Source organism: Heterodontus francisci, chromosome 35 (assembly GCF_036365525.1).
Source record: "Heterodontus francisci isolate sHetFra1 chromosome 35, sHetFra1.hap1, whole genome shotgun sequence".
NCBI lineage: Eukaryota > Metazoa > Chordata > Chondrichthyes > Heterodontiformes > Heterodontidae > Heterodontus > Heterodontus francisci.
The window spans coordinates 32,803,371-32,826,222 of NC_090405.1; the positions used below are offsets into that span (position 1 = coordinate 32,803,371).

Genomic DNA, 22,852 nt, shown 5'->3' on the forward strand with positions numbered 1-22,852 from the left:
AAATACATGTCGTGGTTTTGAAGCTAGCTCAAGCCTCAGGCCTCTGACTGAGACTAATTCTCATTGGGTACTTTTCTAGCCAAGTTGAAATATGTATTGGAAGTTATTTAATTCTTCTTACATTTTTATTTATCAGTGTGTTGTTGACTGAGGAAACAAAAAACTCAGCTGAAGAGATTGAGGGAATATTTTGAGTGATTCAGTTGGTTTGCTATTTCAATTATATTGGCGGCTATTGCTAACTGCCCATTTTTGCTTTGTAATTTCTGGGTTTCATTTCTGCATGGCGTTTGCTAATTGGTACTGTTCAGCTTTAATTTGCTATTGTTTCAGACTCCCCTTGGGTATTATCATTAATGAGATCTTTCCTTTTTCAGACTGGCACTGTTTTCCTGTACTGGTTCCTCATTCTATCCTGCTCTCCCTGCAGGCCAGCATTTGATATGTCTCTGCTTCACAGTTCCTTTCCTAACTGTGGGGTAACCACCTTCTGTAATGTGTCCTCCAGATACTTTTCCTTCTCACACATATTACATGGTATAGCCAGCTTGTCCTTGAGCTCAGCATTCCTGTCCTTGAGATGCAGTTTCTAGGAACTTTGCAGATCAGGATATCCCACATCATGCTGCACGCTAACTTGGCTCATGATCCCACTACTTTATTTGCTTCTAACCTCTGCTACTCTGGTTGTAATTCATTAGATATAATCCTCACTTGATCTACCTGGTTTTGCAAAGTCAGGCTCACTTGGATACCTGCTTAGGGCAGACCAGCTCTTACAGTTGTCGTCTGACTGCTCAATAAGTTGTTTGTTACCAGAAATTTACTATAAACATCATATCTACAAAATGTAATGACTCACAGAAATAAATAGCTCATCGCCACTCCTTCAATTCAAACAGCACAATCATTTAATTATAATACCTTATAATTGGTCCCTCGAGTTTAGGGTGACTGAAATAGTCGCGTTCCTTTTTTTTTGGTGTATTGCAGATTGTGTTCTGTTGCTAATATAGCATTTTTCTGATGAAAACCACTAATCAACAGTTTTTGCCATATCTAAATTGCACGATTGTGGTCATGATCCCAAGTTGTACTCCACAGGAGCAGTGGCGAATGATGTATTTGGTATGCTTTAAGGGCAGTTTAAGGGGCTAATATTTTAGTTTGAAGAATTCTCTTCCCTTCTTCCCTCATCAAATGAGTTATATTCAAAGTGAATGTGGCCCACCACATTGTATCTACACCCCAAGAAATTCCTACCCCAACAGCATTTTCACTGGGTCCATCTTGGTCTGGCCACTATTTGTAATAGTGGCTTGACTACATCTTGTTCCTTCACTTGTGGCTAGAAAATGGTGTGGAAGGCTGGGTTTCTGATCCTAGGACATCAGTACAAATTCTGCGGCAGGGTGAAGCTCTTTAGATGGCTGAGCATCGCCTAAACTAGGCTGTTAATTGTAGAGAAAGTAAATAGAGCAGTTTTGGCAAGACAAAGGAAACAGACCAGCCAAGAAGGTAAATTAATGACATTATTGGTAGAAACATCAAACAAGAAAAGGAATTTCAAAGAATTGGCTTAGCCATTGAGGTGTGCCTTGACGACCTTTACGAATATATCCATGACTGTTGAGGCAGTTAGAGGCTGGAATGTAATAGGAATCTCAACACAGGTAACCTCAATGATGGAGCAAAAAGAACTTGCTGTTACACGCTTTTCATGACCTCAGAGCGTCCCAAATAGCTTAACAGAAAATAAATTACTTTTGAAGTGTAGCCACTGTGTAATATGGGAAATGCAGAAGCCAATTTTCAGACAGCAAGGGCCTACAAAGAGCAGTGAGATAAATGATCAGATTATCTGTTTGATGATGTTTCCAAGGCCAGGATAGCAGGAGGATTCCCTGTTCTTCTCTCGTGGATCTTCTAAGTCCAGCTGAGAGGGCAGATCAAGATGGCACCTCCGACAGCTCAGCACTTCCTCAAGTTGCATTTTAGTGCCATCTGGTTTCTGTGCTCAAGTCTCTGGAGTGGAGCTTAGTTACTCAGTGGTGATGGAGCAAAGTAAAACATATAGAATTTTAGTGTTTGTGAATAACAGATTAGACTGGAAACAGAAAGCGGAGCAGTTATATATGTTAGGGATACATAAAATTACCTAGAAAATACAACACAGAAGCAGACCATTTGACCCAGTCTGTGTTGGTTTTATTCTCCACATGAGCAGTAGTCCTAATTTGATGTCTCCACTCATTTCTCATATTCTTTTATTACTCTTTCCTTCAACCACCTATCTAACCCGTTATTAAGTGTTGACGTGGTCTCTGCTTCAATCAGTACAGCCTCAATACCCATCCTATAATTTGAAGCCCAAAATGCACTCACTGCACTAACTGTGGTCTTACTAAGGTTTATTTTGATTTACCATTCGAACCTGACTTTTATATTCCATGCTACTGATCGTAAAACCCAGTGTTTGATTAACTCACTTTATGGCCTTATCCACTTGAGGTGCACCTTGGTCCAGGAGCTTCTTATTAATCAAGTCGTGACTGCATTGGGCCCTTTACAGGAGCAGTGTTGGCCTTGTGGTCAAGCTCGTGAACTTTCCTAGTGCTGCTGTAACACATAATTGCTGTCCCCCTCCCTTTCTCATTTCTTCTGGAGTCACTGAGCCGTACAGTAGTGGAGGCACTGGCTGCCCTCCACACCATGCTCAAATGGCCCTTCATCATGCTTGTATCTGTGTATCAGGCTAGTCCACTGTAGGGGACATCACTGTTTGGCATGATCCATCACTCATACCATCCACACATGGGTCACTGGAAAATAAGCTGAGCTTCATATGTAAAATACTAATTTCAATTCCTGAAGATGCAAGTGGAAAAGAAGATACAACAAAAGATCCAAACCAGACCACTAATGGCAAGATAAGTGTTGGGTTGTCGGACCAATTAGAATTGCTTGTAAAAACAAAGAAGGCTGAAAACACTCGGCAGGTCAGGCAGCATCTGTGTGCAGAGAAAAGAGTTACTGTTTCTGGTTGATGACCCTTCGCCAGAACTGACTTTCTGTCTGTTTGTCTCTCCACAGATGCTGCCCGACCTGCTGTTTTCTGTTTTCATTTCAGATTTCCAGCATCCGCAGCATTTTGCTTTTGTTTCAGTTAGACTTGCTACCTTTATCCCTGCCCACCCTGTTTTTAAAAAAATGAAAATTAACATAATAACTAGTGCCTACACAATGTGAGGCAACATTGATATACAATTTGTTGGGGTTGTGGTGAGGTGGGAAGGAAGACATGATTTTTTTAAAAATCAAGACATTTCCGAAGAAGGGTCACTGACCCGAAACGTTAACTCTGCTTCTCTTTCCACAGATGCTGCCAGACCTGCTGAGTGGTTCCAGCATTTCTTGTTTTTATATAAGACATTTCATGTCCTGTTTTCATTTAAGACCTTTCTAGGCTTACCACTCAAAAACTGATCTGTCTGGATAGATGGCCATCTGTAAGTTAGCAAAACCGTGCACCTGAATCAGCATGCATTTTGCACTGAAGGGAGATGAAGATGGAAACTACAACAATAATTGCCAAAGTTGCAAGAAGCAGATGTTGTAACATGTCTATATTTAATGGATTGCAGCTGAATTCCTGTCCCCAAATTTGATATCTGAACACTGCAATGACTGGAAATTTGGTCTTTTTGAAGTTCAATGACTAACCCTTTCAATGACTAAAAACTTGTTCCTGAATCAGCAGTTGCTGTATTCCGAATGACTGGATTTACCCCATGCTGCCATGTGAGCTCTTAACTTACATAGGTGGAAGAATAAGCACTCTATCAGTCCGTACCTTAGTTATAAACTACCTGAATTATTCAAAATAAAACTGATAAGTGAACAGTATTGAAGACAAGCAGTAGATTAGGTAAAATTAGAAACCTCACTATGCTTGTCAGAATATTGACGATAATACAGGCTTCTACTGCAAAGCGTCAACATAAACCTGACCCTGGAAACACATCTAAATAGGCTGTTCACAGGGCCTGCTCAATGCTGTCTGCTTGAGAACCGTTGATGATTGGAAGTCAGTCTCGGTTACATTATTCAAAATCCTTTGTTTTTCTCGAATGCATTTACAAAGGATTTTTATCTTACCACTACATTACGTGGTCAGCCATTCACAGCATTCAGAATAGTTCTTGCCCCGCACAAATCCAGCTGCCATTTACAGTAGGGTTTGAAGACATCGTTCAGCCTGTCTGCTGGTATCTGACAGACATCAGGCTCACCAAATCGAACAGAGCACCTAAAGCAGAGTGATGTCAGGAAACGCTTGTTGGCAATACAGACTCCATTATAAATCTGGCATAGAAATTGTGTATGCATCGTTAAATTCCACATAGAGTCTTATCTAAGTTGTAGTATATTAATTCCAAATATGATTCCAAACTGAATGATATAGAACATAAATACTTCAGGAAAGCTTATTGTAAAGATACAGTATTATAGTAATCAAATGACAGTAAAAGGGAAGAAAAATTGTGATTGGCTCATATGATCCAATTGATAAAATGCAAATCAACTACATATCACTTTAATTTATTTGATATGTAAGAAATTACTAGTCAGCGATGTGTAAACACAAAGTCATCCAATCAAAATATTTTTTTCCCCAAACCTAGTTTGGAACCAGAAAAGAAAATCACTCAAATTTTTCTGCACTTTTTTGGCCATTTAGTCTCTGCACTCAGGTCAATTAAAATATCTAAAGCATATAAGTTTTTTTATTATTCGTTCGTGGGATGTGGGCGTCACTGGCTAGAACAGCATTTATTGCCCTTGAGAAGGTGGTGGTGTGCTGCCTTCTTGAACCGCTGCAGTCCTTGGGGTGTAGGTACACCGACAGTGCTGTTAGGAAGGGGGTTCGAGGATTTTGACCCAGCGACAGTGAAAGAACGGCGATATAGTTCCAAGTCAGGATGGTGTGTGTCTTGGCGAAGAACTTGCAGGTAGTGGTGTTCCTATGCATCTGCTGCCCTTGTCCTTCTAAGTGGTAGAGATCACGGGTTTGAAAGGTGCTGTCAAAGGAGCCTTGGTGAATTGCTGCAGCGTCTTGTAGATGGTACACACTGCTGCCACTGTGCGTCGGTGGTGAAAGGAGTCAATGTTGAAGGTGGTGGATGGGGTGCCGATCAAGCGGGTTGCTTTGTCCTGGATAGTGTCAAACTTCACGAGTGTTGTTGGAGCTGCACCCATCCAGGCAAGTGGAGAGTATCCCATCGCACTCCTGATTTGCGCCTTGTAGATGTTGGATAGGCATTGGAGAGACAGGAGGTTGAGTTACGCGTCACAGAATTCCCAGCCTCTGACCTGCTCTTGTCGCCACAGAATTTTTATGTGGCTGGTCCAGTTCAGTTTCTGGTCGATGGTAACCCCCAGGATGTTGATAGTGGGGAATTCAGCGACGGTAATGTCATTGAACATCAAGCGGAGATCGTTAGATTCTCTCTTGTTTGAGATGGTCATTGCCTGACACTTGTGTGGCACGGATGTTACTTGCTACTTATCAGCCCAAGCCTGGATGTTGTCCAGATCTTGCTGCATCTGGACATGGCTGCTTCAGTACCTGAGGAGTTGCAAATGATGCTGAACATTGTGCAATCATCAGCGAACATCCCCATTTCTGACCTTATGATGGAGGCAAGATCATTGATGAAGTAGCTGAAGATGGTTGGGCCTAGGACACTACCTTGAGGAACTCCTGCAGTGATGTCCTGAGACTGAGATGATTGATCCCCAACGACCAGACACCTTCCTTTGCACTAGGTACGACTCCAACCAATAGAGAGTTTTCCCCTGAATCCCATTGACTTCAGTTTTGCTAGGACTCCTTGATGCCATACTCGATCAAATGCTGCCTTGTGGTCAAGGGCAGTCACACTCACCTCATCTCTGGAGTTCAGCTCTTTTGTCCATGTTTGGACCAAGATTGTAATGAGACCAAGAGCTGAGTGGCCCTAGCGGAACCCAAACTGAGCGTCAGTGAGTAGGTTATTGTTGAGCAAGTGTTATTTGATAGTACTATCGATGACCCTTTCCATCACTTATTATAAAGTATAATAAGTATAGTGTGTAATAAAGAGTCCTGAAATTGGTCACTTAATGTTAACAATGTCTGCAAGAAACTCCTCCCTTATAGATCTGCCTCTGTCACTGGGCACTGTGCCTTTGCGCTGTCGCAGTCCTGAGTTATGTGGGAGATTTAACTTTCACCCTGATATCATATCCTGACCATCTGAAGCACATATGACAACTGGCAAAAAGTTTCCAATAAGGAAAGATTATATAACCAATATATGTATTTTCTTTTGCAACATTTGATACCATTTGTTAGCATATAATTCATGAACTTACAGTATGTTTGGGATGAGTCACTGAGAAGGGCTGATTTTCATGTCAAGGCTAAGGGGTGCATTTGAAGTGCATTGTTGCTGAGCTCAGGCATTCTGGATGGAAGAAGTCAGGGATTGGTTGGTTGGTCAGTCATACAAAGTGTGGTGAGAGTTCTGGCTGATGAAGATGACAGTTGGAGGCTTCCATAGTGGAGTGGTAACACTATTGACACCTTCAACAAGAACAATGTGGGAAATAGATGGACGATCGTTAAAACTCTGGTAAATAACTGAGAAATAGGAAACTTCTGCAAAGGGAAGGGAATAAAGGGAGTGCTGCATCTTGGCAAGGACTATAAACCCAGCATGGGAGGTGGAGCAAAAAAAATACATGTAGATATTTGAGATTGACGTTTATAGAGGGTTGAATAACATGATCATATCTGTGAGGACCTGTATATTTAAATCATCAGTAAGGTGAGGAATATTTTTACCTTGGAGCAGCCATGTGTTGTATTACTTAAGTACCGTTCTGTAACTGAGGCTATGGATTCTGAGCAATAGAAATTTTTAAGATTGGGAGCAATATTTTTTTTGTTGGGTAAGGGTGTCAGGATGTACGGATCAAAGGTAGGTAAATAGATTTGAGGTACAGAAAAAGCAAACCCTTCCAAGTGTAAATATTGGCATCTTGTGGGCCTGAGGATCCAATTCCAAACCTTGAATCTCAAGGTTCCAGAGAATACACTGAGGCAGTCATGTGACTGTCTGTCCATCTCTGTGAATGCTGGGAGCTTCCTTGAACAAAGAATCAAGCCAGTAATTCAGACTGCAACAGCAGAAAGGCTGTGTGCCGCTCTGGCTCTCGCGCTCTCTCCAGATAACACAAGTCTGAAAACTGTCTACGACTGTGGATGCTCCAAGCCTACAGATTGCTACAGACCGTACACGTCTGCCCCAGGACAATCCTGAGCCAACCGGACCAGCCACAAAGTGTACTTTGACCAGCCAAAGACTTGAAGAATACAACTTCAGCTTGAAGACCCACCGAATCAGCCAATCTCTCAAACTGTGCATTTAATTTGCATTTATTCTGGACTCTAATCCAACCCCAAACTCTACTTTTCAGTCTGTAATCTATTTGTGCGTGTGATTCTTGTGTGAATATGTGCATGAATGTGTAGTGTATTTTTATTTTTTTTTTACATTGGGTTTAAATTGTTAAGTATAATAAGCGGATTGCTTTCTTGTTTAAACTCAAGAAAACCTGTCCGATTGGTTCTTTCATGATCACATAAAAGGTGAAACACTCACTGAGGTGGTAAGCACAACTACTGTTTAAAAAGGAATAAACCTTGTTGCAGTCAAATAAGGGGAAGGGCAAGTGGGGAGCCTGTGACTCCCTCCTCACCTGCCCATAACAAACATTTGGGGGTTCTAGTCCGTGATCATAACCCAACGACAAATGAAAAATTGGAAGTGGGAAACCAAATTGATCCCTAGTTTTAAAAAAAAATTAATAACTTCAATACAGGTTTTCTTGTGTTTCACTGCTAGAATACTAACATGTCCATATTCAAGGCCAGTACCTTCCTAAGCCAGAGTGAAGTAACTTGGGACAGGTGAAAGACCCTTGAAGAGTTGAGGGATGTAGCTGGGCAGTTAGGGATTATTTTCCATTCAAAAGCTAGGAAATCGGAAACACTAAGACTAGTGGCGAACCACTTTTCACTTGAACTTGAAGATTCAGAAACAGGGTTTCAGAGATGTATAGGGGAACTTGTGTGTGGATGCAGTAGATGTGGGCAGGGTTCTTAATGGGTTTTTTGTCTCTGTCTTCACAAAGGAGAGGTTTGATGCAGACATTGTAGTTAAAGAGGAGGACTGTGAAATATTAGATACGATAAGTATAATGAGAGATGAAGTGCTTGAGGGTCTGATATCTCTGAAAGTGGATAAATCGCCAGGACCAGATGGATTGCATCTCAGGTTATTAAGGGAAGCCAGGGAGGGAATAGTGGATGCGCTGAGGGTCATCTTCAAATCCTCACTGGATACAGTCGAGGAACCAGATGATTGGAGGTCTGTGAACGTTGTACCATTGTTTAAAAAGGGTGCGAGGAATAAGCCAGGTATTATAGGCCAGTCAGTCTGACCTCGGTGGTGGGTAAATTGTCAGAATCTGTTCTGAGGGACAGGATAAACTGTCACTTAGAAAGGCATGGATTAGTCAGGGATAGTCAGCATGGATTTGTTAGGGGAAGGTCACGTCTTACTAACTTGATTGAATTTTTTGAGAAAGTGACTAGGAGGATTGATGAGGGTAGTGCAGTGGATGTGGTTTATGTGGATTTTAGTAAGGCATTTGACAAGGTCCCGCACGGCATACTGGTCAGCAAAATGGAAGCCCTTGGGATACAGGGAAAGGTGGCAGGTTGGATCCAGAATTGGCTCAGTGACAGGAAACAAAGGGTAGCAGTCGACAGATGTTTTTCTGAATGGAAAGCGGTTTCCAGTGGTGTTCCACAGGGCTCATTGTTGGGTCCTTTGCTGTTTGTGGGATATATTAATGATTTGGACTTAAATGTGGGTGGCATGATTGGGAAATTTGCTGATGACACAAAAATTAGCCATGCAGTTAATAGTGAGGAAGAAAGCCGTGGACTCCAGAATGATATCAATGTTTTGGTTGAGTGGGCGGAAAAGTGGCAAATGAAATTCAATCCAGAGAAGTATGAGGTGTTGCATTTGGGGAGGGCAAATAAAGTGGGGGAATATACAAAAAAACGGGAGGATTTTGAGAGGGGTAGAAGAAGTGCGAGACCTTGGAGTGCATGTCCACAGGTCCCTGAAGGTGGCAGGACATGTGGATAGAGTGGTGAAGAAGGCATATGGATTGCTTTTCTTTATTGGCCGAGGTATAGAGTACAAAAGCAGAGATGTGATGCTGGAACAGTATAGAGCGTTGATTAGGCCACAGCTGGAGTATTGCGTGCATTTCTGGTCACCACATTACAGAAAGGACATAATTGCTCTGGAGAGAGTACAGAGGAGATTTACAAGAATGTTGCCAGGGCTTGAAGGTTGCAGCTATGATGAAAGATTGAATTGGCTAGCGTTGTTTTCCCTGGAACTGAGGAGGCTGAGGGGTGACTTGATTAAGGTGTACGAAATTATGAGGGGCCTAGATAGAGTGGACAGGAAGAACCTGTTTCCCCTGGCGGGGAGGTGAGCTACCAGGGGGCAGAAATTTAAGGTGATTTGTAGACGGATTAGAGGGGACATGAGGGGAAACCTTTTCACCCAAAGGGTAGTGGGTGTCTGGAATTCGCTGCCAGGAATGGTGGTGGAGGCAGAGACTTTCAATTCTTTTAAAAGGTACGCGGACGTGTACTTGAGGTGCTGTAACCTGCAGGGCTATGGACCAGGTGCTGGAAGGTGGGATTAGTTTGGGCGGATAGTTTATTCAGCCGGCGCAGACACAATGGGCTGAATGGTCTCCTTCTGTGCTGTACTTTTTCTATGGTTAGAGTCAGAAACCGACGGTAATGTTAGCAAAAATACAATTAGAACAGAGGAGATTAGAATTAGAATTCCAGAGAGAGAAAGAGCAGAGAGAGTGTCAAGAACGGGAAAAAAAAAAGGGAGCTTTGCAAAGGAGGAGGAGGGAAGAGAGTTAAGTCGGCTTGAATTAACTAGGGGAAGACCCAGTACACCCAGTGAGGGCATGGCTAGTGAGAAAGCTACCCCTAGCTCAGGACCGTGTGCTGAGCTCTTAAAGTTCTCCCAATTAATTCCAAAGTTCAATGATGGGGATGTGGAAACATTTTTGGTCACTTTTTTGAAAAACTTGCAAAATAGCTGAAATGGCTGTCCAAGAGCTGGACATTGTTGTTACAAAGCAAGCTAACAGGAAAAGCCCATGAGATTTGTTCACTGTTTCCAGATGAAAGTTCATCAGATTATGAGATGACTAAAAATACTATCCTGGGATCATATGAGCTAGTACCGGAAGCATACCACCAGAAATTCCAAACCCTTCAAAAGCAGCCTGACCAAACTTACCTCAAGTTTGAAAGAGTTAAGCAGCTTGCTTTCGACCAGTGGATAATGGGCACTTAAGATACAGCTCATATATGAAAACCTCAGAGAGGTGATCCTTGAGTTTAAAAACTCACGTCCCCTTTCTATTAAAACCCACGTAGAGGAACAAAAGATTCAAAGAGCCAGGCAGTCTACAGTTCTGGCCAATGAATTTACCCATGTCCGCAAGCCCTTACCCCAAGGGAAAGCCTTCCCTATCCCCCCCACAGACCTGAAAAGGATAAAAGGTGGGAGGGTGATAGGAGCCTGAACCACCATGGGCGAGAAGGGAAAGCTGGATCCACAGGGCCCTCCTCAGGCCAAAAAGAACAGTGCTGAGAGGAGAAGTGAGACCTGAAGACCTGTGTTTCTCCACTGAAACAAGTCAGGTCACCTTCGAGCTGACTGCAAGAAGTCACGGGGAAAACCTGTAGGATTAATTGGGGCACACCAGACCAGTGCAGGAGAAGGGGTTCTGATGGAAAGCACAGCTCATCAGGCTGTGGCTTTAACTGCAGCAGTAGGACCCAGTAAACCTTCTGCTAAGTGTGGGAAGTTTTATTAAAATCCCTGAAAGCTACCAGGATTTTGTATCCCAAAGAAAAGTGACCCCATACCCCTCGAGTGGGGCAAACAAGGTCATATTTAGGGATACAGGGGCCACCCAATCCCTTCTGCTGGGAAAAGCATGACCTTTCCCCCAGAGCGTGTAGTGAATGCTAGATTGTTCGTAAATGGTATCGGAGGGCAGTGTATGCCCATACCTTTGTATTGGGTGCACTTGGAGTGTGACCTAGTTTCAGGACCGGTAACCATGGTGATTGTCCCTCGTTTGCCACTGGATGGGGTCGACTCGCTACTGGGTAATGATCTGGCAGGGGCAAAGGTGTTAGCGTCCCTGGTAGTTTTAGAGAGACTAAAAAAAGTCAGAGACAATGCAGTTGCAGGAGAAGGTCCCTGGCGTTTTCCCTGACTCTGGTGACTTGGTCCAAGGCCAAACAAGTTCCATCAGAGGAGGCTGAATTGGCAAGACAAACAGATGACCCGACTGACTGGTTATCTGAAACCCCTTTTGAGAAGTTGGAGGACCCAAAGGATGGGTTAAACAGAACTTCCTTGGTTGAGATTCAGCAAGCCGACCAGTATTAAAAAGTTAGCACAGACTGCCCAAACCGAAGCTGAAGCGGAGGGAGTCCCAGAGTGCTACTATTTAAAGAATGAGGTGCTGATGAGGAAGTGGAGACCTCCTCATATATCTGCGGGCAAAGAGTGGACCGTGGTGCACCAGATGGTGGTGCCACCGAGGTACCGTAAGGAAATGCTAAGAATAGCCCTCGAACTTCCAATGGCTGGACATGTCGGTGTATGAAAAACCCAAACCTGCGTAAGACAGCATTTTGACTGGCCAAAACTCCACAAAGATGTGGTGGAGTTCTGCAAAACTTGCCACACGTGCCAGGTTGTGGGGACGCCCCAACCAGCAATAAACCTGCACCCCTAATTCCCAAACTGACTTTTGGGGAACCTTTCAGCAGAGTGCTGGGGGATTGTGTGGGACCCCTGCTGAAAACAACAGGGGGCTACCAGTATCTTCTCACCATTATGGATGTGGCTACCTGATTTCCAGAGGCCATTCTCCTAAGAACTATTTCTGCCAAGGTAATGGTGGAGGGGCTAACCCATTTCTTGCCCAATATGGGCTGCCTGTCGAGATCCAGACCGATTAGGGAACGAATTTCATGTCTGGGCTCTTTCAAAAAGTCATGGGTAACTTGGGCACAACCCAGCTAAAGTCCTCGGCCTACCACCCACAGTTGCAAGGGGCTTTAGATCGGTACCACCAGACCCTAAAGCCAATGATCAGGGCATACTGCGACGAGTACCCTCATGACTGGGACAAAGGGCTGTGATTTCTCTTGTTTGCCACTAGGGACTCATCCAGTGAGTCCACCGGCTTTCATTCCTTTGAATTAGTTTATGGACACAAGGTGAGAGGTTCCCTTAAACTAATCGAGGAGAAGTTTTTGGCACTCTGATAAGTCTTCGATGTACATTTCCATATTTTGGAAGTGTCTCACGGGAGCCTGTGCAGTGGCTCAGCAGTACCTAAAGACCTCCCAGGCAGCTATGAAAAGGCAAGCAGACAAACATGCCAAGGCCAGAACATTTCGGGCCTGGAGACTGTGTATTTGTATTACTCCCAATTCAGGGTGAACCCTGAAACCCTGAGTGGCAAAAAGGATTGGCCAGGTAAATTAATTGATTGGCTGCCCAGACTGAAGGGGAAAAAAAACAAAGGCTATGCCATATTAACATGTTAAAACAATATCACAGCCAGGAAGGGGCCAGACAAGCACAAGTATGTCAGACAGTCTGGAAGGAAGGGGATGGAAAGGACAGTGAGGACGAGCTAGAGGAAGGCCTGGGGGCTTCCCAAATTGAACTCCCTACTGCCAGGTTAGCCAACATCGAAGTGTTGAATAACCTAGCAACCACATTCCTAGTTAAATGTGGAAAAAAGAAAAGCCCTAGCAAGGCTGCTCACAGCATTTAAGTAAGTTTGCAAGGACACACCAGGACGCTCAACCGTAACCCTACATGATGTGGAGGTAGGGGAGACCTCTCCCATAAAGCAGAACCGCTATCGCCTAGGTCCCAAGAAACTGGTCCAGGATCGGGAGGAAATACAGTATATGCTAGAAAACAAACTGAGCACAGCCAGAGTAGCTGGAGTTTCCCAGTTGTGCTAGAGCCCAAGCCTGATGGCTCAACAAGGTTCTGCGTTAACAGGAATGTTAATGCAGTGACCAGAGCTGATTCATATCCAATTCCCTGCCTGGAAGACTCTTGAAATGCCACCTACTTAACTAAAATATACTTGCTAAAACAATATTGGCAGGTTCCCTTAACACCCGGAGCCAAAGAGATCTCTACTTTTGTCACCCAGACGGCCTGTTTCGGTGCCGAATAGTGCCCTTTGGTTTAAGGAATGCCACAGCTGCCTTCCAAAGGTTGATGAACCAGGTAGTGGCTGCCCTACCCAACTGTGTAGTATACCTAGATAATTTGCTGGTATACAGTGAGTCCTGGGGAGACCACCTAGCTCAATTAGTCGCCCTCTTCCAACGGTTGCAGTCAGCTAACCTAGTAGTAAACCTTGCAAAAAGCAAGTTTGCTAAAGCTCAATTGACCTACCTCAGGCATGTTGTAGGGCAGGGTTGAGTGTTGCCCAGGGCAGCAAAAGTACAAGCATTGATGAATCTTCCCATCCCCAGGACAAAAAGAAAAATCATGCTTTTTCTGGGGATCTGCGGGTTTTACCACAAGTTTGTTCCAAACTTCAGCACTGTTACCGCTCCACTGACAGGCTTACTGCAGAAAAGAGCCACTGTAGTATGGTCAGAGAGGTACTAAACTACTTTTGATATATTAAAAGCCATATTAACAAACGATCTGGTTCTGGCAGCTCCCAACTTTAATAAACCCTTTAAAATGGCAGTTCATGCTAGTGACCTAGGAGTAGGTGCTGTCCTGCTTCAAGACGATGAGACAGGCATTGAGAAACCAGTAGGGTACTTCTCCAAAAAGTTAAACCAACTCCAAAAGAGATATTCTACTGTGGAAAAGGAAAAATTGGGAATGTTACTAGCTTTCCAGCACTTTGACATCTGAGCAAAATGGATCTAGGGCGATGGTGGCTTATACAGATCGTAATCCTGTAACTTTTGTGGAGTAATTCAAAAATCAAAATGCAAGGCTATTTTGATGGAGCCTGCTCTTACAACCCTAACATTTAAAAATTACCCACATTGCAAGGAAAAACAGTGTAATCGCTGATGCATTGTCTAGGGTCTAACCCGACACATAACCATCCCAGACAAACTCCAAAAATAAAATTAAGCCAGCCTAGCTGTTGCAGCCAAAGCCAGCTGCAGAAATTAAGATTGAGTGAATTTGACGAGTGAACGTTGAGAGTGGATGTGTGCTTTCTTCTTTTTCTTTTCCACAGCTTTAATGAAATGTTCCTATCGTCACATTTCATTCTGCGTGGAGATGTCAAGAAAAACGATATGGCAAATAAGGAATATTAATTCATCGGTTGGAAACTTACATTAAACTTTTAATGGAAAAAAAATCCTGCAGTTAACTTTTTTAAAAAAACTGACAGCCAAGATGGCCACAGTAATTTGCATCTGAAACACCTTTTCACGTTCCAAGGCCCCAACCAGAGAGAGTTCTGAAGAGCATAGATCAGAACAATGGCTTGCTTTGTTATTGAATTACCTAAGATTGTGCCATTAGCATGGCATTCAAGGCAATCCTAACATCCTGACTTTGAAAGAGCAAACCCCTCTAAGTGTAAATATTGGCATCCTGTGGGCCTGGGGAGCCAATTCTGAACGTTGAATCTCATTACAAGGTTCCAGAGAATACATTGAGGCAGTCATGTGACTATCTGTCCATCTCTGAAAGCTCAGTTTCCTTGAAGAAAAGGAGTCAAGCCAGTAACTCAGACTGTGCAGCAGCAAAAAGGCTGTGTACCTCCCTCTTTTTCTCTCTTCCCCCCCCCCCCCCCCCCCCCAGATAACACAACAGGTCTGAAAACTGTCTGCGACTGTGGACTCTCCAAGCCTACAGATTGCTGCAGATAGGGACCAGGGGATGAGAACCACCTACAAGTCTGTCTCCAAGAAAATCCTGAGCCAAGCGGGCCAGCCGCAAAGTGCACTTTGACCAGCCAAAGACTTGAATACAACTTCAGCCGGAAGACCACCGAAGAATCCAATCTCACAGACTGTGTATTTAATTTTCATTTATTCTGGACTCCAATCCAACCACAAAATCTACTTTTCACTTTGCAATCTGTGTGTGTGTCTGTTTTTCTCGTGAATGAATTTGTAGTGTATTTTTATTTTTTTTTTAGATCCGGTTTAGATAAAGTATAATAAACTCACTTCTTTCTTGTTTAAACTCGAGGAAATATGTCCGATTGGTTCTTTCACAATCACATTCAAGGTAAAACACTCACTGAGGTGCTAAGCACAACCACTGTTTAAAAACGAATAAACCCTGTTGAGGTTAAATAAGAAGGGCAAGCAGGGAGCCTGTGACTCCTTCCTTACCTGGCCATAACAAAATATAAACTTCAAATCATCCAAAAGAGGCCTGATGAAGTCCTAGCCATTTGCAAACTGCATGCACTGACTCTGGTTTGAAAAAGACATCTGAGGGTGTAGAATCATTGAGCCGTAAAGCACCTGTGCCGATGTCGACTCTTTGAAAGAGCTGTCCGGTTGGCGCCACGCCCCTCTTCTTAGCCCATAGCCCTGCAAATTTTTCCGTTTCAAGTATTTATCCACTTCCCTTTTGAAAGTTAATATTGAATTTATTTCCACCCCCTGTCAGGCATGCAGTCCGAATCCTCAACTCACTGAACAAACAATTTTAAAAATATTCTTTCATATGATATGGGCGTCACTGGTGAGGTCCAGCATTTATTGCCCATCCCTAACTGCTCTTGAGAAGGTGGTCGTGAGCCGCCACCTTGAATCGCTGCAGTCCACGTGGTGTCAGAATGGCGATGTAGTTCCAAGCCAGAATGGTGTGTGGCTTGCAGGGAAACTTACAGCTGTTTAAGTTCCCATGCATCTTCTGCCCTTGTCCTTCTAAGTGGTAGAGGTCGCAGGTTTGGAAGGTGCTGTTGAAGGAGGCTTAGTGAGTTGCTGAAGTGCATCTTGTAGATGGTACACACTGCTGCCACTGTGCTTCGGTGATGGAGGGTGTGAATGTTGAAAGTGGTGGGTGGGGTGCCTATCAGGCAGGCTGCTTTGTCCTGGATGGTGTCAAGTTTCCTGAGTGTTGTTGGAGCTGTACTCATCCAGGCAAGTGGAGAGTATTCCATCACACTCCTGACTTTTTCCTTGTAGATAGTGGACAGGCTTTGGAGAGTCAGGCGGTCAGTGTCTTGCCACAGAATCCCCAGCTTCTGACCTCTTGTAGCCACCATATTTATGTGGCAGCTGCAGTTCAGTTTCTGGTCAGTGATAACCCCCAGGGTGATAGTGGGGATTTAGCGATCGTAATACCATTGAATGTCAAGGGGAGATGGTTGGATTCTGTCTTGTTGGAGATGGTCATTGCTTGGCACTTATGGCGCGAATGTTACTTGTGATTTGTCAGCCCAAGCCTGAATGTTGTCCAGGTCTTGCTGCATATGGACATGAAATGCTTCAGTATCTGAGGAGTCACGAATGGCCCCACTTCTGACCTTATGATAAGGTCATTGATGAAGCCGCTAGTTGGGCCTAGGACACGACCCTGAGGAACTCCTGCAGTGGTTTTCTGGGGTTGAGATGATTGACCTCCAACAACCACAACCATCTTCCTTTGTGCTAGGTATGACTCCAACCAGTGGAGAGTTTTCCCCCCTGATTCCCATTGCCTCCAGTTTTGCTAAGGCTGCTTGATGCAATACTCGGTTAAATGCTGCCTTGATGTCAAGGGCAGTCACTGTCACCTCGCCTCTTGAGTTCAGCTCTTGTCCATGTTTCGACCAAGACTGTAATGAGGTCAGGAGCTGAGTGGCCCTGGTGGAACCCAAACTAAGTGTCAGTGAGCAAGTTATTGCTGAATAAATGCCGCTTGATAGCATTGTCGACGACAGCTTCCATCATTTATTTCGGTTCACACAATTCTCATTATCTCCCATCTGGTTCCTTTGCCAATTATGTTAAATCTGTTCCCTCTAGTCACTGGCCCTCCTGTCAATGGAAGCAATTTCTCCCTATCTACTTTATCAGAACCACATATAATTTTGAACACCTAAACAGATTAAAGCAAAGGGTCATTGTTTACATTGTACTTATATTTTTTATTTCCATTTTGAGGCATTGTACAAGCGTTACTTTATACTTTGTTTTCTGAGACTCTGGATTTACTGAGCTTGTTGTTGAAAAATTAATTACAGATGAGGATATACAGAGCCGGTGATTGAAGTTCTCTGGGTTATTTTTATTGCAGATTGCCTACGCAGTTTCACAGACTTGGAGGAGCTGGATGAAACCGAGCTGTACATGTGCCACAAGTGTAAAAAGCGACAGAAGTCCACCAAAAAATTTTGGATTCAGAAGTTACCAAAGGTTAGTGCTCTACCTTTTTGAGTAGCTAAGTTGCTATATTTGTTGATGAAAATGTGAGGTCAAATACAAAATAATAGTTAAACCTGAATTATCTGGATGTTTTTATTTTCAAATCTGGATCAGAGTTCTGTAGTTTTAGTAATCCTATAATACACATACCTGAATTATATTCTTCAAATTACCATTTGAGGAACATTATCAACAGATTTCACCAGTGTGATATGAATGTGCCTGCTATTAATCACTTTAAAAATGCAGCAAATGCACAGCTTTCTAAAAAAGCATTTAAACAATGAGGGTTTGCTGCAAGGCCATCTACTTAACCTTGTGCTTCAGTTGTGACGTCCATGGTTTATACTGTTTGCGGTCTCGGAGTTGCTTGGAGGGTTAACTGATCTCTGTGTGTGCTAGCTTTAGTCAAGCTGAGTGGCAGTGCAGCAGACCTCCCTGAGTTTTTGAAGATTCAGGATAGGAAACTGAGTACTTGCTTGTGATATAAGGCTGCCAAAAGCACCTATTTCTGTTACCAATTGTGCACCAGAAGTGGGGCACAAGTTCCCCAGTACATCTAATGCACTAGGATGTAATGTAAAGAACTAGAATTTTTTAAATACATTTTTATTAAAAAGCCCCTGAAACCTTTGGAGAGATAACTCTCATTCCCCCCTACCCCCCAACTTGAAAGCTCTCTGTTTAGAATGTTTGCACCTCAATTCTAGAATAATGACAGGAACACAGCTCTGCTGCACTGCCACTCAATGCAGGTGACTCACTAGGGCTAACTGCATTGGTAGCCTTACATAAGGCGATAGACTGCTAGTTCACAAGTAGTTTAGGTGAAGTGAAATAACCTCCATCACCTTCTTGGCCAGAAGTATTAACAGCATATCACTCATTGTGTGGTAGACACAGTAGTGTTAAATCAAATATTCTGCATCTTCAAAGAATAATAAGTGAAAGCTGAAGCTAATTAAACCATGAATGCAGACAGTTTTATTCAAGTCTGCTTGTTCCACTATAGAGCCTGGTGAATCATTTGCAGTAACCAGTAGTCAGGGTGAGGTTTAAATTTTAGTGAAGGGTGGGGTGCAGTAGTTGGAGCACTTCATTCCTGCAGATGCTGCAATTTGATTGGGTTTTTTTGCTGATCATTGTGAATTACCATTTTTATAATGTCGCTGTTAAATTGGCTATCGGAAGCAGCAGTTGTTTATTTAAGCAAGTTTATCCTCAGAATTGATGACTAGCAGATGGGGAATTGTATTCTACTGAATTTCACATAATCACCATGCATCGTCCTGAGTGCTTGTTGTGCACCACTTTCTCGTGTTTTAATGATGCTCACGGTCCACCACCTGAAACAAAATTTCAGGCAGTCCTGAGCACAGTTCCAGCAAGTAATGAGCTGAGTGAGACTTCTAAAATTAGATAACTGCTTCAATGTGGGCAGTTCAGCAGAGTCATTTTAACTCTCGGTATATTCATTGTGGTGTTGAAACTGGTTTAGGGTGTGATCTTGTATTTTAGAATGTGATACTTCCCTTTTTATGTGCAATCTGTTGCATCAGAAAGTGTAAAGTCAGCATTGCTGCTGTTTCATACAGTGAGTTAAACATAAATCAATTAATCTAAAATGGGTAGAAAACTCGCACAATTAACAGATTAATTTAAAGAAAGCTGATTCGTTCCTAACACTTGCTTAGTATTTATGGCATGATCCATTTTTCTGATTGTTCAGCATGTTAACATCGAATGTGTTTAAGGGAGCTGTTATTGTGAACTATATAACTGAATCACACTATAACCCTTCCAAGAAAAAGTCCCAGTGACTTGTTTTCCTTTTTAACTTTAGGTGTTATGCTTGCATCTGAAAAGATTTCATTGGACAGCTTATCTGCGAAATAAGATAGATACGTATGTAGAATTCCCTCTGCGAGGCCTTGACATGAAGTGCTTCTTATTGGAGGTAAATGTATTCAGAAATTAGGAATTTTATCTGCTGCCTGAGGATATAAATAGTTGCAGAATATCTTCACTGACTGAACTCCTTATTCAGATTTGCAATTTTTGTGCTCGCTGGCCTGTCATTTTGTCTTTTCACTTCACTGTGTCTAATCCATGCCCCCTACAGGATCCCGTTTTCCAGCGGGGTTCTCCTGCTCCTAATCTATAACTTCAGGGGAAAAGCTAGGGCAATTCTGGAAAAACACTGGAAATAGCATTTGCACCATTTCCCCAGGCTTCTGCAGCTCTTCTGCCATAGTTTTGACGGGCGATTGTGAGAACCTCTGGGAAGTCACCACCATATTATGTTAAATTTTGCATATGGACGCACTTAAGTTTCACATTCAATTCCTGGAATGTTTTCCCCATCATATTTTGTTAATAACGCTCATGCAGGCCCCCACCTGCTAAAAATGAGGCATATTAATTTGTCATATGAACATTGATTTTAAACTGTTGCTGGATTGAAGAAATGACTTGTTCAAGAGATCACCAGACCTTTGACTGGAGGACATTTGCATGCTGAGAGATGTTGCTTGTGGAGACAAAGCACTACTCCGTGGGCCAATTAACCCAAATGGTATTTTGATCACCAGACATTGAAGGTATAAGGAAGCGCATTCCAGGGACCGCCAAGATGATGCAATCCACAATCGCAGGAGTGGTTAAGCCCGTTAGTCACATGACTGACCTGCTGGCCAACCTGGAGTTGAATTGTGTCACACAGAAAGGAACAGAGGGCAGTTTGCAACTTAAGCTGGGACAAGAAAGCATCTTCTCCTCGCTGTCTCTCTTGCTTTCTTCCAAGCCACCGGATCCATGGAAGACACGTAAACCTCAAGAGAGAAAAGACTCTGACATCAAAACAAGTTGAAGCGTGCACTGGGCCCCAACAAATTGCAGGACTTACCGGCAACCAAGACTCCACATTGAACTTAAAGGACTTTAATTATAAACCTAGCTATTGCCTCAAACCTTTCCCCTTTATTCTTTTCTACGTTTTCTGTCTCTAACTGCATGTGTGTTTATTGCCTATGCATGCTAGCGTGGTCACGTCGCAAATTCGTAGTCGTTAACCGGATTTGAGTTTAAGATGAAAAAACGTCCACCTTTCTTGTTTAAATCTAAGGAAACCTGTCTGATTTTTTTGCCTTACAATTGGAGCAATGAACCAAGATTCACTGAGGGGAAGCTAAAGACGCGGTGTTTCTAAAATTAAACACTGTTGCGGTTAGACCAGGCAAAGGCTAAGAGGGAACCCCTAGATCCCTTCTCACCTGGTTGTAACACAAATCTGGGGGCTAGTGTCCTGGATTTGACTCACAAACAAACAAGAAATTGGAAGTGGGAAGCCAAATTGATCCGAAACAAAAGAGAAAAGATTTCAAGACAGGTTTTGTTGTGGTTGTATGCTAGAAAACTAACATGTCTGCAACTGAAGCTAGTAGCTCCCCAAGCCAGGGTGAAATAACTTGGGATAAGTTAAAAGCACTGTCTATGGAGGAGTTGAGGAAAATGGCTGAGCACTGTGGGATCACTGTACGTGACAAAGCCAGGAAGTCTGAACTCCTAAGGCTAGTGGCCAACCATTTTTCCTTTGAATCTGAAGAAGCAGAAACACGGTTAGAAGTAGACTTCGACAGGGTATTGCTATCAAAGATTAATTGGAACAGAGGAAAGTTGAATTAGAAGACAGGGAAAGAGAAACAGAGAGACAGGAGAGAGAGAATAAAAGAGCCTTCCAGAAGGAAGGTGAAGGAAAAGAGAGAGAGAGAATGCACCTTCCAGAAAGAATGCGAAGAGAGAGAGCTAAGACGGCTTGAGTTAACTAGGGGGTGACAGAGTAACCCCAGTGAAAGCATGGCCAATATGGAGGAGCGTAATTCAGGGCTGGGTACAGAATTGTTAAAACTCTCCCAACTGATCCCAAAATTCAATGAGGGAGACATTCAATGAGGCGGCACAGTGGTTAGCACTGCAGCCTCACAGCTCCAGGGACCCGGGTTCAATTCTGGGTACTGCCTGTGCGGAGTTTGCAAGTTCTCCCTGTGACCGCGTGGGTTTTCGCCGGGTGCTCCGGTTTCCTCCCACCGCCAAAGACTTGCAGGTAATAGGTAAATTGGCCATTGTAAATTTCCCCTAGTGTAGGTAGGTGGTAGGGAATATGGGATTACTGTAGGGTTAGTATAAATGAGTGGTTCTTGGTCGGCACAGACTCGGTGGGCCGAAGGGCCTGTTTCAGTGCTGTATCTATAAATAAATAAAAAATAAATAAACATGGAAGCGTTTTTTGTGTCTTTTGAAAAACTGGCTAGGCAGTTAAAGTGGTCAGCTGAGGCTGTTACAGAGCAAACTAGTAGGAAAAGCCCATGAGGTTTATTCCATGTTGCCAGATGAGAGTTCATCAAATTATGAACTGACAAAATATGCTATCTTCTGGGAATATGAGTTAGTACCGGAAGACTATCGCCAAAAGTTTAGAACCCTCGAGAAACAAGCTGATCAAACTTATCTGGAGTTTGAGAGAAATTAGCAGCTGGCTTTTGACCAGTGGCTGAGGGCTCTTAAAGCACAGCTCAGCTATGAAAATCTCAGGGAAGTAATTTTGTGAGAGGGATTTTAAAAACTTTCTCCCACTCTCCATAAAGACACATGTAGAGGAACAAATGGTTCATAGAGCCTGGCACACAGCAGTCGTGGCTGATGAGTTTGCTCTCATTTGTAAGTCGGTTTCCCAGGGGAAAACGTTTCCTAATCACCCCCACAAATCCGAAAAGGACAAAGGGTGGGAAGGTGATAGAAGCCCAAGCAGTCCTGGGAGGGCAAGAAAAGCAGGAGACACAGGGGGCCCTTCTCCAGCCAAAAAGGAAGGTGCTGTAAGTAGGAGTGAGACCCGGAGACCTGTGTGTTTCCATTGTAATAAAGCAGGACATTTAAGGGTTGACTGTTGGAAACTAAAAGGAAAACCTGTAGAGTTAATCAGGGCACACCCACTCAGTGAAGGAGAAGGAATCCTGATGGAAAGCACAGAACAAGCTGTGGCTTGAACTGCAGTAAGAGAGAGACCCAGGAAGCTTACTGCTGCAAGTGCAGGAAAATTTAATAGGATTCCTGAAGGTTATCAGGGTTTTGTGTCTGAAGGGAGAGTAACCCTATACAACCTCGAGTGGGGCAAGCAAGCTCCTAGTAATCCTCAGGGACACGGCCACTAGATCTCTTTTACTGGGAAAA

General features: G+C 43.3%; 1 protein-coding gene across 5 annotated transcripts in view; it reads left to right on the plus strand.

The window, feature by feature from the left end:
• The window catches only part of usp3 (ubiquitin specific peptidase 3), a 105,548-nt gene that overhangs the window by 64,098 nt on the left and 18,598 nt on the right, over positions 1-22,852 (plus strand). For all 5 annotated transcript variants that reach the window (XM_068015263.1, XM_068015262.1, XM_068015265.1 and 2 more), the window contains 2 exons: positions 17,499-17,617; positions 19,470-19,583. In XM_068015263.1, the coding sequence (XP_067871364.1) occupies positions 17,499-17,617; positions 19,470-19,583 (233 nt within the window). The remainder of the gene's footprint in view (positions 1-17,498; positions 17,618-19,469; positions 19,584-22,852) is intronic.